The sequence below is a fragment of the Lathyrus oleraceus genome, chromosome 7 (genome assembly GCF_024323335.1).
Source record: "Lathyrus oleraceus cultivar Zhongwan6 chromosome 7, CAAS_Psat_ZW6_1.0, whole genome shotgun sequence".
NCBI classification, from domain to species: Eukaryota; Viridiplantae; Streptophyta; class Magnoliopsida; order Fabales; family Fabaceae; genus Lathyrus; species Lathyrus oleraceus.
The window spans coordinates 455,852,277-455,869,073 of NC_066585.1; the positions used below are offsets into that span (position 1 = coordinate 455,852,277).

The 16,797-nt window shown below is 35.4% G+C and overlaps 1 protein-coding gene across 1 annotated transcript; it reads left to right on the forward strand.

The window, feature by feature from the left end:
• Window positions 1-3,078: 3,078 nt before the first annotated feature.
• Window positions 3,079-4,736, forward strand: LOC127104342 (zinc finger BED domain-containing protein RICESLEEPER 2-like). Its single transcript, XM_051041526.1, has 2 exons — window positions 3,079-4,598; window positions 4,706-4,736. Exons 1-2 carry the CDS (start codon window positions 3,079-3,081, stop codon window positions 4,734-4,736), a joined length of 1,551 nt encoding a protein of 516 aa, XP_050897483.1.
• Window positions 4,737-16,797: the final 12,061 nt, after the last annotated feature.

Genomic DNA, 16,797 nt, shown 5'->3' on the forward strand with positions numbered 1-16,797 from the left:
TCTTCCAGATAGACGCAACTCTTGCGCCTCTAGATTGCTTTACATCTCTTCTATTCTTATGGTGCTTAGATCCTTAGAATGTTCAATTGCTACACCGATGTAATCAAACTGAGGAGTAAGAGATCTAAGTATCTTCTCAATGATACTTTCTTCAGAGAGAGTTTCTCCACACGACTTCATCTCATTTGTGATCAGAATCACTCTAGAGATATAGTCAGGTACCTTTTCATTGTTCTTCATGTTGAGATTCTCATACTGCTTACATAGAGACTGAAGTTTCATCTCCTTCACTGATGTATCACCGTCGTAGCACCGCACCAGCGTGTTCCACGCAGCTTACGTCGTCGTCGAATCAACGATTTTCTCAAACAAGTTCACATTCACACACTAATGGATGTAGAACAACGCCTTCTGATCCTTCTTCCTCAGATCACGCTAAGTATTTCTCTATGCATCTGTTGCATTTTTTAGAAGTGTAGTGTAACCATCGTTGACGAGATCAAGAATATCTTGAGTTCCAAATAATACACGTATCTGAATCATTCAATGATTCTAATTTTTGTCATCGAACACTAAAAGCCTGGTACTCAGATTACTGTTTCTCTTCATCTTCAACCTTGTGCAATACATTCAGATCTCACCTAAACACAGTGTTTTCCAATACCGTAGAATCAAGATATGTGATTATGTTATGATTTTAATAAGAAATTCGACACAAATTCTTTGAACAGAAATCAATCACACAACGCCTCACCGTTTCACTTGTGTTTCCAGTGGTGTTTCCTTGTGGATCTGAACCAGAGCTCTAGATATCAATTGTTGGTGCACAATGTGATAAAGATGAACAATGAAAGTAAAAGAGAGAAGAGAGAATAATAACAAACTTCCACTACTCTAACAAATAGTTACAACACTGCACACACACACTGCACTACACAGACTGCAAAAGAAATTACAAGAATAATAATGTTCACCTTATTCATCTTTATCACCTTGTACACCAACAATTTCTAGTGACATTAAAACCGGTTGAAATGGATACCATTGTGGCCTTTATATTAGTGAGAACAAGATGCAAGATAGAGAACAAGATGCACGATTTTAAAAAAACCGTGCTTCGTTCAATTAATACTTTCTTATAGTATTGCTTCTTTCTCCCATACCAGGATTTTTTTCCGGAGCTTCAAGATAAAGAACAAGATGTGATTGATGCAGACAATTACAACTACAATAATCATTTCATTGTCCTTCATGATCCTGTAAGAGATTGAAATTTATCAAAGAACCTAGGGGTGGACAAGAACCGTTCACCCGGCCAAATCCGCGGGTAACCGAAAAAGAAAACCGAAATGGGCGGGTTCAAACGGTCTACCGGGTCAGTGATTAAAATATAGCAGTTTCAATTGGGTTTATATGGGCGGGTCGGGTTCAAAATTCTGAACCGCGGATACCCAAACCCACCCAATTGAGATACCCTCCTAGGGTTTTCCAGCAGCCAAAGTTCATTCTGTTCTCTCACTCACCTGTTCTCTCACTCACCGTCATTCACCACCCACCACCTTCAACTCTCACCACTCACCTCTCACTCACCTGTTCTCTCACTCACCGTCATTCACCACCCACCACCTTCAACTCTCACCACTCACCGTCCAATTTTCAATCCACGCGCGCTTTCGGTTTCCGCTGCTTCCACACCTCAGCTCATCTTCCAACGCTTTGTGGCTCGCCGCTCTTTTCCGCCAACACACTCACTGCTAATTCCGTTCTGGTATGTATTCAATCACTGTTCACCAGCCTAGGTTTTTATATACGGTGGAGTATGTATTCAATTTTTATGTATTCAATCACCGTTCCGCTTTAGTTTCAATTGATCTTTCAGCAAATCAGTTGAATGGAACACTTCCACATGGTTTTGGTGATGCTTTTCCTAATCTTAGGACATTGAACCTTGCAGAGAATGATATCTTTGGTGGTGTCTCAGATTTTTCAGGGTTGAAATCTATTGTGAGTCTTAACATATCAGGAAATTTATTTCAGGGTTCTGTTACAGATGTTTTTGTGTTAAAGTTGGAGGTTTTGGACCTTAGCAGAAACCAATTTCAAGGTCACATTTCTCAGGTAAACTACTACAATTGGTATCATTTAGTTTATCTTGATTTGTCGGAGAATCGGCTTAGTGGTGAAATTTTCCAAAACTTTAATGGCACACCGAATTTAAAGCACCTTAACCAGCCTAGGTTTTTATATACGGTGGGGTATGAGGTTTTTCGGATGATGCTCGGAAACGCACCGTAACGTACCTATGAATTTCATGTGGTTGATGATTTTTGGAGTTTTATACGCATTATTTTGATTGGATTTAGTCTTCAACAGTTTTGATTGGATTTTTGGAGTTTTATACGCATTATTCTGAGTTGTTCTTTATTCTCTGCAGGTTGGTGTTGTTTCTGATTATGACTTGTCTAAAGCAGAAAACAAGTAAGAGCTTGCACCTTTTATTGCTTTTTTTCATACTTTAAGTGCTTTTCTTAGGACCTTTCAAATTGTTTTTACAAATTATCTTGTTGAACTTATAATTAAAAGTAAATTATGTTGGTTAATAAGCTGAAGTAAGTTATCCAAACATTCTTAAGTCATTGTAGAAATTCAGTGCATTTCATTTTCAACTCAAATAGCTATCATCTATTTTCATGTTATTTTATCTGTTAATGACTTTTTTCAAATAGCCAATTTTTACTTGATTTCTATTTTAAATTTTGCAACCTGCTTTTCCTTCAATTATGTTGATTATGGCTCCGTCATTTTTCAGTGATGGGTCAGCCTAATCAAACTATACCTACTGAATATGTCATGAATGAAGTTGGTTCAACAGCAACAACTGAAGTTGTTGGAGCAGAATTAGTTAATACCCAACCTACAAAGAAGAGGAAAGCTAGTGCAAGTGGTTCTAGGCAATCATCTGCTTGTTGGGAGCACTTTATTAGATTACCAGATGACTTAGTTGATACACCAACTGCAACTTGTAAACACTGCCACAAAAAGTACCTATGTGACCCTAGGACTCATGGCACCACCAACATGAACCATCACATTCTAAAATGTGCAAAGAAGCCTAGAACCATTGATCCCACCCAAACTATTCTGACATACCCCTCTGCAGAAGGATCTAGTTTAGGTCATGTTAGCTCCAAATTTGACAAGCAAGCTTGTAGAAAAGCTTTGTCAATTTTTGTGGTTCTAGATGAACAACCATTTAGTGCAGTTGAGGGGGAAGGTTTTAAGTACTATTCTAAAGTAATGCAGCCCCAGTTTACTCTCCCATCTAGGCGTACAGTAGCTAGAGACTGTTTTCAGCTACACTTGGATGAGAAACAAAAACTAAAAGCCTTCTTTAAGTCTGACTGCAATAGAGTAGCACTTACTACTGATTGTTGGACTTCTATCCAAAATCAAAACTACTTAACCCTTACGGCACACTTTGTGGATAACGAATGGAACTATCAAAAGAGAATTATAAGCTTCACAGTTATTCCAAACCACAAGGGTGATACGGTAGGTAGGAAGATTGAAGAGGTGTTAAGGGATTGGGGAATTAGGAATGTGTCTACCATAACTGTTGATAATGCAACTTCAAATGATGTAGCTGTAGCATATTTGCATAGAAAAATATCAACTATGAATGGGATGATGGGGGCTGGAAAATGTTTTCATATGAGGTGTGCTGCTCACATATTGAATTTGGTGGTAAATGAGGGTTTGAAAGATAAGCATTTGTCTATTACTAGTGTTAGGGATGCTGTTAGATTTGTCAAGTCCTCACCTCATAGGGCAGCCAAGTTTAAAGAATGCATTGAATTTGCTGGAATAACTTGTAAAAAACTAGTATGTCTCGATGTTTCAACTCGTTGGAACGCGACATATTTGATGCTTGAGGCTGCAGAGAAATTTCAAGCTGCTTTTGATAAGCTTGAGTATGAAGAGTCGAGCTATAGGGAGTTCTTTGGAAAAGGTAGTCCTCCTAGTAGTGATGATTGGGACATTGTTAGAGCTTTCATCTCTTTTTTAAAGTTATTCTATGAAGCAACTAATGTTTTTTCCACCTCTCAAAGTGTGAGTTTGCGTAGTGCTTTTCACCAAGTGTCTGCGATCTATTGTGAGCTGAAGCAAGCTACTATGAACTTGAATGGTGTTTTTGCAAGTGTGGGTGGGGACATGATGGAAAAGTATAATAGATATTGGGGGTGTGCTACTAAGATGAACAAGTTGATTTATTTTGGAATCATTTTGGATCCAAGATACAAGTTGAGTTATATTGAGTGGACTTTTAAGGATATGTATGGAGTCGGATCTGTGTTTGCTACCGGGTTGATCAAATCTATAAAAGAGAGCTTACAAAAATTGTATGATTGGTATAAGCAAGCTTATGACCAAAATCATAATAGACAACCTCTTGGTAATGGTGAAAACAATGTTTCCAATGATGAAACAACAGCTGGCCATCCTTCACTAATGGCTAGAGCCGATGCTTTTGAGCAACATTTAGAGGAACAAGACTCGATTGATCAACAAAATGAGCTTGAGGGTTTTTACTCTAGTAAGTGTGTCAAAAGGGATCCTAAATTTGACCTTCTTGTGTGGTGGAAACACAATTCAACACAATATCCTATTTTATCTACAATAGCTAAAGATATTTTTGCCACACCAGTGTCTACGGTTGCATCAGAAAGTGCCTTTAGTACGAGAGGGAGAGTCTTAGAAACTTATAGGAGCTCCCTAAAACCTGAAATGGCAAAGGCATTAATTTGCACCCAGAATTGGTTAAAGCCGTCTTTTACCTATTTCAAAGACTTGAACCTCATGGAAGATTTTGAGCTTTCTGAAGATATTATAGCAGGTAAAATTATTTTTAAAAATGTTATATCTTTATTTCATAATTGTTATATATTTCTAAAAAAATGTTTATTTCATTATTTTAGAATTTGAAGAAATTTCTTCTACAGCAAGAAGAGGATCTTTACCGTCTCAGCCACAACCTTCTGGTTGTGCTTGAAAAATATGGAGGTATATTTACTTTATTAATTTGATTTATTTATTACTTTATTCCTTTTTAAAGCTTAATATTTTTCTTGTTTAATTTTTCAGTTCAACTATGTTTTTTGAAGTCATATGTGACTTATATTTTGTGACTACTCAATGGTCAAATAATATATATTTTGTCCCGTGAGAAAAAAAGAAAGAATGGCTAAGCTAAGGGAAGAAATTGCATTTTAGAAAGCTAAGGAAACAGAACTTAATAAAACCATTCACATTACAGGTTCGCTTAGTCATTCATGCCAAATCTATTTTTTTTGGTTCTTAATGCTGTTGAAGGGTGCTTAATTCTCTTTTGGTTGCTGCACATTTGTTTTCTCAGATGGTGTTGTTTCTGTTATGAGTTCATTCTGCAAGCAACTTAGTTGATAATGTGCACACTGTCTCTGGCAGATGCACATCTTAGTTATTGCATCTTATGTGTTAAACTCCTAATTCATGAATGCACATCTATCTTCTGATGCATCTTATGTGTTGAACTCATAATGCATGAATGCACACATCTGTTCTGATGCATCTTATGTGTTAAACTCCTAATGCATGAATGCACACCGTTACTGAGATTTTTATTGACCTGCAAATTGAGTTTATTGAATCGTCTGCTAAAAGAGGTGCCATGTATGCAGTTATGACCTTTTTTGTATGACTAATCACTGATGTAGCAGTTATCGAACATTGTGTTTTATAACCAGCAAATAACCTCTTTTTGGTCTTAGCTAGTTTGAGCATTCGGTTATATTTTCTATGCTCACAAATTTGTAATTATACGTCCATAGTTTTTTAATGTAAGGTAAAGCTACCTTCCATGCTTGCATCAGGTATATTAAAATTGTTCAATTTCCTTTATCTCAAAGATGAAAGCAGGATGAAGATAGTTGAGTTGGGTGGAGACAAAGAGCTCATAAATATGTTAAGCACGGCTAAAGACGACCGTACACGGAAAGTAGCACTGAATGCTCTGGCTGAGCTGTCACAATCAGGTTGAACTTTGAAGTCTTCCTTTAAATATCCTTTGCATATTACTTGCCAGATTTTTGCTTCTAAGAAAACCATTTCTTTTTAGCCCAATAGTAGTAAGTAGTAACTTTGTGGTCCTAAATAGTAAACCAGAAAATGTTCACCCATTGTAATTTATTTTTATAATATTCTAGCTGCAAACTAATTGTAAGATCAAAGGATAAGAACTTCAGAAAACTATTACTTGTTTCAACTGTTTGTCTTTTTTATTCAAACCATATGCGCATATAAAATTGAAAAGGAACATCAATATTTATCAATTGATTTCGGGACAATATTTGCATGGTATGAGACCTCGTGTATATTTTAGCGGGGGAGTTGAACCCTTACTTTCCTCTCCAAAACTACCAAACCACCTTATCAGTCCTTATAAATAATCAACACCTGTATCTTATCCTGTGAACATATTGAATAAGAAACCAGCTCATACAATATTACAATGTCGAAAGATATGTAGTTGTACCATGCAGTGCTGCTAACACTAGTCTTCTTTTCTGTTTTCTATTGACATAAACTATTTCATTTGTTATAGATGAAGTTCTTGCATCCCTGCATCGTGCTGGGGCCATTCCAATTATTAGGTCTGCTCCAAGTTCACTTGAGGATGCAGATGTTGAGAAATTCATGTCGAGCTTGATCAAAAGGTTCCAAGATCTCAAGTATGATATGTCTTCATGAGTTTTACTAGAGGTTCTTGTGTTTTTTCCTTCATAAGCTGTCCCCATGAAATTATTGATAAATTTACTAGAGTTACTAGAGTTACTGATATCTCTTTGGAATTAATTTGTTAGTTATTATCCTATGCACAACTGCAATTATTGATAAATTTAAGCAGGTTGTTTCAAAGATTGTTGATAATTTTACTGTGTTTACCATTGTATGAACATCTGCAGAAAGTGTTTTTGTTGAAATGGAGCCAATTCTAAGATCTGCAATGGACGGGCACAATGTGTGCATTTTCGCTTATGGTCAAACCGGCACAGGCAAGATATTCACCATGGTCAGTGATGTCAAAATTGTGTTCATCTGCTAATTAATGTTATCCAATGTATGTTGTGGTTTCTGATTGTATATGATTAATTTTAGGATGGTACAAATGAGCAGTTAGGGATTATTCCTCGAGCTATTGAAGAACTCTTTCGTCAAGTGTCAATGGATGCTTCGTCCTCTTTTACTTTTTCAATGAGACATCTGAATGAACCAACCATGTGCAGATGTAATATGGACAGTCAACTGTTTGATATACTTTCAAAAGTTCTCTTGTTTCTCATGTATTTTGAGTTTTTGTATATGATACAGTGGTTGTAATTTATTAATTTCTTTTTAAGGTCTGTGTGGAAGTAGCATAACAGTTGTTATTTTGGATTGAAGTTTTTAATACTTTGAATTTATTTTGAATCTAAATTGTAGTAATTTGTAGCTCAAAATATTATCAAAATGTATTATTGGGCTCAAAATAATATCAACCCAATAAAACCGATTAAACCGATTGCATAACCCGCAACCCGTCCTAACCCAACCCGTCCAAACCGATTACAAAAATGGGCGAAAATGGGCTTATATGGCTTAACCGCGGGTTGGGATGGGTGAGGCTTTTGGGTCCGAAACCGCCCAACCTGGCCCGTTGTCCAGCCCTAAAAGAACCAAGTGAAAACAGAGGTCCCATGATGATGTTAAGCAAATCCCACGTCATTTGTTTTTCCAAATATTTTAAGAGTTTATAAAGCATAAAGATACATGAGTTGGTTCTTAAGTGAAATAGAGTGATGATGGATCTAATGGACTATTGTTGTAGTTAACGGACTTTTGGTTCAGATATTTTTTTTCAAAATTTTTATATTTAAATTACTCTAATAATACATTAAAATGAATTTTAAAAAAGTATTAATAATTTAAAAAATAAAAAACAATTCATTCTAATAATATAAAATTTGCCATAGTCTTACTATAGCAATGTCACATTATTAATAAAGACGTCACGTCCTCAAAATTTAAAAGGGATCATAAAAATTCCAAAATCAAAAATACATCTAAACCTAAAATAAATACCGTTGTAAAAAAATCCCCTCCATTATGCTTTCATACTTACTCGTAATAATTTCTTTAACAAAGATAAAATTATCTGATATATGTACACCTTTTTTGTCACCCCTATGACACCAGGTAAATCATGTGCATGAATGTCATTAATTTTGTGACTAATATAATATAATTTAAAACCAAAATTGTGGTTCTTAACTAAGTGTATAAGAATGTGGTATCGTGAATCCTAAAGAAAGTTGTTTGCTACAACAAAATTTTAGCAGCCTAACATATCTTTGAAAACATCACTACCCATAAATAAGAAAGTCTTTATTAACAAGAAATTCCAGTTAGTACTGACCAGAAAATGATTTTTTTTATCAGATATCTCAGAGACCCTGATTTTTATTAGATTTGACAAATAAATATCTACAAGAGACCAAAGAGCAATTTTTCAACAATAATATCTTGTAACCTCTTAACATTTATGCACATCAAAAATCAAAAACCCATCACAGGGACACACACAGAAAAAGAGCAAGAAAAGTAATCTTCATACATAGGTGGATCGAGTATATATACAATAAAAACCACGCATGTTAATTAATCTTGTACTCATTAATAAGAAAACACAAGAAGCTATAATACATATATCACCAAGGAACGAATCGATCCATAAGCAAACAGACGGTTTCCTCTGACATGGTTGAAGAGTGAGAGGATGAGCTGTCTCTGCTTGGAACATCAACGATCTCCTTGTTGTTTTGTTCTGTTGTTTGTTTGGCTTTTGAGAACAAAGGCTTTAGGGGAATAACTTTTTCTCTGATCTTTGAAAACTCACCAACCCATAGTTCTAAAATTGCAGCCATTTTTCTTAGCACTGGGTACTAGTAGGACTCTCTTTTTCTTTGTTTGGATTTGTGTTTTCGATATAGGGACTAATGTACTAATGGAGGCATTTATAATGCTTTGTTGGGGTCCATGTGTGATTTATTATGTGAGAAAATAAACTAGGGGCGTTGCGTTGCATTTTGTGTACCTTGGATTCGGTGGCACACAGTAAGGAAAGAGAAACATGATTTCGTATATATTTGGATATACACAAAAGTTTGGGATATTCTGTGGGATATTTCTTTTGCGGTTTTGCTTTTTCTGCTATCAAATTAAATAAAGTTTAATCTCTAGTGGATAAGTAAGGGCAAATATATCATTTCGGTCTATTTGAGAGTCCTTAATTAGTTTTATATTTAGGTGGTTCTTTTGGTGGAGTCATAAGTATGTTACTATAGGGAGGATGGTTCTTTTTTTATATTCTTGTAATTTTTTAGAATGTCATCAAAGTTTGGAAGTTTGGAAGAAGATAGTTAGGATACATTATGGGGTTTTGAGTGAAATGTGTTTATAAGATCTCTTGGGTTAAAAGGTCTTAAGTTTGCAAGACTAAGAATAATGATGGCATGTGTGTTTGAGACATTCGCTTGATTAATTTACATCTGTTAGATAAGTAGCGTTGGAGACTCTCGAAATTCATTGGTCTCTAGTGTGATAACATATTAGTTGAATACACGAAACAGATTTGTTTCCTCCTTCAAGGGAGATATGTCGTCTAGTTTTCGTTCTGCTTCTACTTTGTAGAAATGTGTTTTCCTTCTAGGTTCTAAAGTTGTTAATTCATCTGCTTAGTTTGTTGATAGCATGCGGAAGAAAGTGAGTTCAAACTTTCTCACTTTCTTTTGGAATGATCCTTGGGTTGGACCGATTCCCCGTAGAGTTAGGTTTCATAGGCTATATCTTATTACAAGTCAACTGAATAGTACTATGAGAGAGGTTGGTGTGTGGAAGGATGAGGTTTTGGTTTGAAACTTTCAGTGGATGAGATCTTTATTTGTATTGGAGCATGAGTTGGTTTCTAATCTCCTTCTAATTATTTAGGGAGATATCATTTCCCTAGATAGGAACGGTTAGTTTGGCATCATGATAATGACGGTGTTTTCTTGGTTGCTCTAGCTTATTATTCTCTCCATGAAGCTAATCTTGGTATTGCCTTTCCTTTGAATCAAGTGGATTTGATTATGCCCATAACTTAGATATTTAGGACCCCTTCTAAAGGGATTGTCTTCTCTTGACAACTTTTCCAAGATAAGATCCCTATTATGTTGGAACAAAATTGGTTTGTACCATATCTCTAAGGTTTTGATGATAACAAAGTATTTAAAGAACAGTGGGATATACTAATAAATCTTCAAGTGTGCAGGATCAAAGACTAAAATTTCTGAAGAAAATTGAGTATTAGTTCTGAGAATGAATATTCAAAGAGAAGCTAAAGACCTAAATCAGAAGCTAGAGATCAAACTCTGATTGACGTCAGACTCTGAATGACGTCAGCATCTGAAGATCCAGACTCTAAATGACATCAACATCTGAAGATCCAGACATAGGGAATCCAGACTCTAAAGTATCAGCCTCTGGAGATTCAGACTTAGAAGATCTATTTAGTACAAAGATCGAGGATTTTGATCACGTGAAGACTTAAGCATAAAATCTGCTGAAGACAATTGAGATACAACAGATAGTTCCTTTGATAGAAAATGGATTTCAAATGAGCTTTCTGTGATATTAATCATATCAGAAAAAATCTCAACGTCCCAAAATCAAGTTTCTCAACGACTCTACTTGTGCAAACTCTTCAATGACTCTTTTATTTATCTCTATATAAGGAGCTGAAGACTTGAAGAAAAATAACGAGCTATTAACATTCAAAGAGTTGTTACTCTATTAAGCTAAAAGTATAAGTTTAACTTAGAATTTATTAACACTTGTATATTCTAGAAATTCTTAAGTCTTAAAGAGTCTATATGTATTGTATTTTGTTTACACTTCTAATTGTATATCAAGTGTAGTTTTTCACAATCTCTTAACTATAAGTTAGAGTTTAAGAAGTTTGTTGTTAAGTGCTTGAGCATTGAAGTCCCTTGCTTGTGTGCTTAAGCATAAAAGTATATTGCTTGTGCGCTTGAGCATTGGAAGTCTCTTGCTTGTATGTTAGAGAATATAAGTCTCTTACTTACTCAGAAGATGACTAATATGAAACATCACAGAGTTAGAGGAATTTTGGTAGATGCTCTACCTCACTCTGAGCACATCAAAATTATTGAGAAATCTACTACTAAAACCATCTTTGAATCCTTCGTTGCTACCTATGAAGGAAATCATAGGGTAAAAGATGTTAAGGCTAACCTTCTAGTTCAACGATATGAGTTGTTCAGAGTGAAGGAAAGTTAGTCTTCTTGCCATATACGGACCAAAAGTGACTGCTATTAAGAAAGCTAAATACTTAAACACTATAAGTCTTGAAAGCCTGATAAGCAATCTTCAAAGTCATGAGAATGAGCTAAATGGTTATGAACATGCCAAGAAATCAAAGTCTCTTGAATTGAAATTTGTTGCTCAACCTACTATGTCTTCTAAAATCTAAGAATCTGAAGAAGAAGCTCATGCAGGAACTTTTGAAGAAGATTCTGATGATAAAGAAATGGCTTTCGTAATCAAAAGATTCAAATACCTAGCCAAGGAAGAATAAAAGATTCTCTAGAAAAACTAGTGGCTTTAGAGGATCAAGTTCTAGACAAAAGAAAGATGACTAGAAGGGATTCAACTGCAAGAAGCCTGATCACTTCATTATTGATTGTCTAGGGTGGAAAAGGACAAATCAAAGAAAGGAAGCTATTAGAAGGACAACTTCAGAAACAAGTTCAAGAAGAGTCTCATGGAAACATGGGATGAACTTGATAATGAAAAAGACTCTAATAAAGATGAAGAACAAATCAATCTAGCTTTGATGGTTCTTACATCTTCTAAAACAAAATCTAACTCAGATTCTAGATTAGAGTCTAAAGAAAAAGATGAGGTATTTTCTAAATCATCTCGCTCTAATTTGATTACTTTTATACAAGACCTTATAGGTCATTGTAAAGACAAAGCCAAGCATATGAAAATCTTGAAAAAGAAATATGATCTATTAAAAGATGAATTAAAATCTTATCAAGATAAAAATGAATATTTAGAAAGAGATCATATTGCTTTAGTAAAAGAAATGTCTGATAAACCTCTTGATAAGCGAGAAATGGCTCTTCAGGAGTTTATCATAAATGCCTTTAACATGGAAAAACTTGCATCCATGATTTATGGTTTAAGTAGAAGCAAAGGAGAAGGTCTTGGTTAGTTTTAAAAACATTTTAATCCAAGGTCTAGAACCTTGATCAAATCAAAAGAAGCTTCTTCTTCAAGCTCTCCTCATAAATAGTTGAATTCCTATTTTGTACCTGCTATTGCCAAAGTAAAGGTTTTGAACCAGTCAAAACCTAAAACTGTAAAGTCAAAGGTTCTGAATAAATTAGAATCTGAGACTTCAAAGTCAAAGGTTCTGAAGAAACCAGAACCTAAGACATCAAAGTCTAAGGTTCTAAAAGGTTTATAACCAAAAGCTAATATTTATTAAAGGCAACAAACTTTTAAACCAAAAGTCTTGAGTGATTCTAAACCTTACTATTTGAAACCTAAGTTACAGAATAAGAATAAGCTTGTTAGAACTAACCCAAAAGGATCCATAAGACTATGGGTAGCTAAATCTGAAATAATTTTTGCATCAAATTTTCCTCAAGGGAGAAGCAAAGTAGCAGTCATGGTACCTGGACAATGGTTGCTCATGACATATGGTAGGAGACAAGAATATGTTCCATACCTTAACTCTAAAAGAGGGAGGAACTATGGGATTTGGAGGAAACTATAAAAGAAAGATCATTGGTACAGGTCCTATTGGTAACTCATCTATCTCTATTAATAATGTTTGGTTAGTAGATGAATTAAAACATAACCTACTTAGCATAAATAAATTTTGTGATAGTGGTTATGAATTTATATTTAATAAGAACAATTGTATAGTCATGAATGAATCTAATAAATCAAGTGTTCAAAGGTAGGAGAAAATGCAATTTTCATAAAATTAATTTCTCTAAATTGGTTGATCAGAAGGTACTTTGTCTTCTATTAGTGAGTGATGAAAAATGGATCTGGCACATAAGGTTAGGTCATGCTAACTAGAGATTAATTTCTAACTTAGAAATTTAAAACTTGTTAAAGGATTTTCATAAATGAATTATCACTCAGATGTTCTTTGTGGAGAATGTCAAATAAGAAAAATTAACAAAACTTCTTTTAAATCAAAGAACATTGTCTCTACTTCCAGACCCTTAGAACTGCTTCACATTGATTTATTTGGTCCAGTTGGTACTACATCAATAAATGGGAAGAAATACGGATTACTCATAGTTGATGACTAAAGCATATGTACTTGGGTCAAATTCCTTAGAACTAAAACTGAATTATATGATGTGTTCAGCATCTTCTGCATACAAGTACAAACTCAAAAAGAATCTAAGATTTTAAAAGTCAGAAGTGATCATAGAGGAGAATTTCAAAATGAACCATTTGAAATATTTTGTGAAAAACATGGAATTATCCATGAGTTCTCTTCTCCTAGAACTCCATAGCAAAATTGAGTTATAAAGAGAAAGAACATATCTTTATAAGAAATTGCTAGAACCATGATCCATTAAAATGATTTACCTAAGTACTTGTGGGTAGAACTTGTGAACACAACATGTTATATTCAAAATATAATCTATATTAGACTCATTCTGAACAAAACTTCATATGAGATTTTTAAAGGAAGACAGCCAAACATTTTTTGTTTTCATCAGTTTGGATGTACTTGTTACATCTTGAACAATAAAAACTATCTAAAGAAATTTGATGCCAAAGCTAAGAATGGTATCTTTTTATGATACTTTGAACGCTCAAAGGCATACAAGGTGTATAACTCTGAAACAAAAATGGTTGAAGAGTCAATACACATCAAATTTGATGACAAAGAGCCTGACAATAAAATGTCAGAGCTAGTTGAAAGTTTTTCAGATTTTCATGTATCTGAAGACACTTCAAAAGTATTGGGAGTGGTTGATCATCATCTTCATTGTCGTTGTACAGCATGTGATCAACCTGTATCTCGGTCTCCTCTTCTTCTTCATCAACGACGTCCACTTCTGCTTCTGCTTCTGGGTTGACGTCATCTGAGCATTGTGGATCAAATTTACCAGATTCATCCTGACTGGTTAGTTGAGACTGTTGAGATGGTATACATGGTTGAAGAGTAATGTACAACTTAATACAGTTGCAGCCTGAATGTTCATGACTAACAAACATGTATTCAACATCTTCATCGTCTCGTACCTTAAGGGGGAAATACTTGCATTAACTATTCTCAAAAAATATTGGATTTTGATATGTGATATTTGACACAATACCCGATCCTATACAGGATTGTATTCTTTTTTTCAAATGCAAGAAGGTTGCATTTCTCTTGATCGTGAGTCTAATGGTATCGGTGTTTCGAAAACAAAAACCATATAGCTCAGACTCGTATGTTTCACCGTTGTAGTGAACATTGATACTATATAATGATGAAGATGACATTGTGTAGATGAAAACTATTTTCTTACTGCAGATGAATGTAAGTGAAGTGTATTGGATGTTGATAGTAAGACACTTAAATAGAGGAGTGAAGTGTCTCACATGCTAGCTAGTTCGAAGTGACGTGTCGCACATGCAAGCTACTCTGAAGTGACGTGTCGCACATGCAAGCTACTCCGAAATGATGTGTCAACCATGCAAGCTACTAAGAAGTGACATGTTCATAATGCAAGAGAGAGGATAGCCACGTGTCAGACATGCAGACACACACTCCAAATGAATTGGTACCCCCACTCATTCCTTGCACATGGGCGCCAATTCAAGTGGAGACACCTTGTCAAAGCATGCATTCAGGCCTCGAAACCAAGCAATCAGACCTAGGTCTTGCATGCATGTCCCTGTGGAGGCGCCAATTTGAATGGCGACCCCTCTTAAAGGTTGTACATGGTCGCCAATTCAAGTGGAGACACCATGCAAGCACAACTTTTCATGCTCTCATCCATTTGCCTATAAATACATCCACTCCATCAACACTTATTCCACACCATCACTCTCACTACTTCTTCTACAATACTTCTTCTACAATTTCATCTGCAACAACTTCTTGTAGTTTCATCTACACCAACCCCCCGACAAAATGTCTATCCTCACAATGGGCGAATCACATAGAGGAACGGTTGCAAACATCGCAACATATGTAAGTTTTTTCTTTTGTTAACTTTTTATCTTTCATCTTCACCAACCCCCTTTTATTTTAACATACCAACTTAGTCAAGTTTTTTGTTCTTTCTTTTATAGGATATACCAAGGTTCCTAACTCGGGTCCATGAATATGTCCATATGGACCCGATGATTCAACCTTATGTTGAACTCGCCGGTTTTGGTCATATAAGCAAGATTTTGTCTTGGTCCATAGATAACAAATTCATTCTAGCTTTATGCGAAAGATGGAGACCAGAGACACACACATTTTGGTTCCCAACCGGTGAGTGTACCGTGACGTTAGAAGACGTCTACATGCTTTTGGGACTACCCATTGAAGGTAAGGTTGTTAATGGTAAAACCAACTATGCGAATTCAATTTGCATGGATCTCTTGGAGACTTATTTGTTAGATGATAACGCAGGAGGTCAAGGTATACTACTTTCACGCCTTAAGTCGTACTATAATAGTTTATACTTAGATGAGCATTCTACCGAAGATGCTCGAATAATAAAAACTAGGTGTTACATTATGTTGTTAATTGGCTCGTTTTTATTTCCCGAAGGTAATGGTTCTAGCATGCATATTATGTATTTACCTTTACTTAGACATGTAGATAGAATAGGAAGTTACAGTTGGGGATTTGCTTGTCTAGCCTATCTCTATAGCTCCTTGTGCAAAAACTCACACAAAGACACATCTACATTTTCTGGATGTGCTGTTTTGCTACAAGCATGGGGTTGGTCAAGACTACCGTCCCTAGCACGTGTCAACAACAACCCTTTCACATTTCCGTATGCACAAAAGTAAGTTGTTTAAATTGCTATATCTTTACTTACTACTTTAAAGATTATTACCTCTAACTAATATTTTTTGACTTTTTCGTGTAGATGGTCTGCACGTGGTATGAGTTATAACAGATGTCCAAGACACTGTATTACTCAGTATCGCAACCTGTTGGATTACCTTCGACCGACAGACGTAAGGAAAATAACTTAATTATTTCGTTATATTTTGTTAACTTCTTTTACCTTGACTATAATCCAATCTTCTTTTACATTTCAGTTTATTTGGTGTCCATACCTTAATTTGGATCATGACCATCAAGTCAACGCTGAAGACGCGGCCGTATGGACTGCATGCACACCGATAATATGGTTCACAACTATGGAGATGCACAACAGTGATCGTGTGAAGCTGTAGTTCGGTATATGCCCCAAAATATCCCAGATCCCCCAGTTAGCCTAGAAGAATGGCATATGCGCAAAGTTAACGACCAATGGAACTTCAATCCATGGCAAAGCTTCGCAAGATCGAGTGTCGCAAATGGAAGCACCGTCATGACCATGTGTTAACTGACGCAGTCATGCCAACTGAAGAAAAACCAAGTCGTACTTATATGGCTTGGTACAGATCGGTTGGTTTTCAGTTCATCGC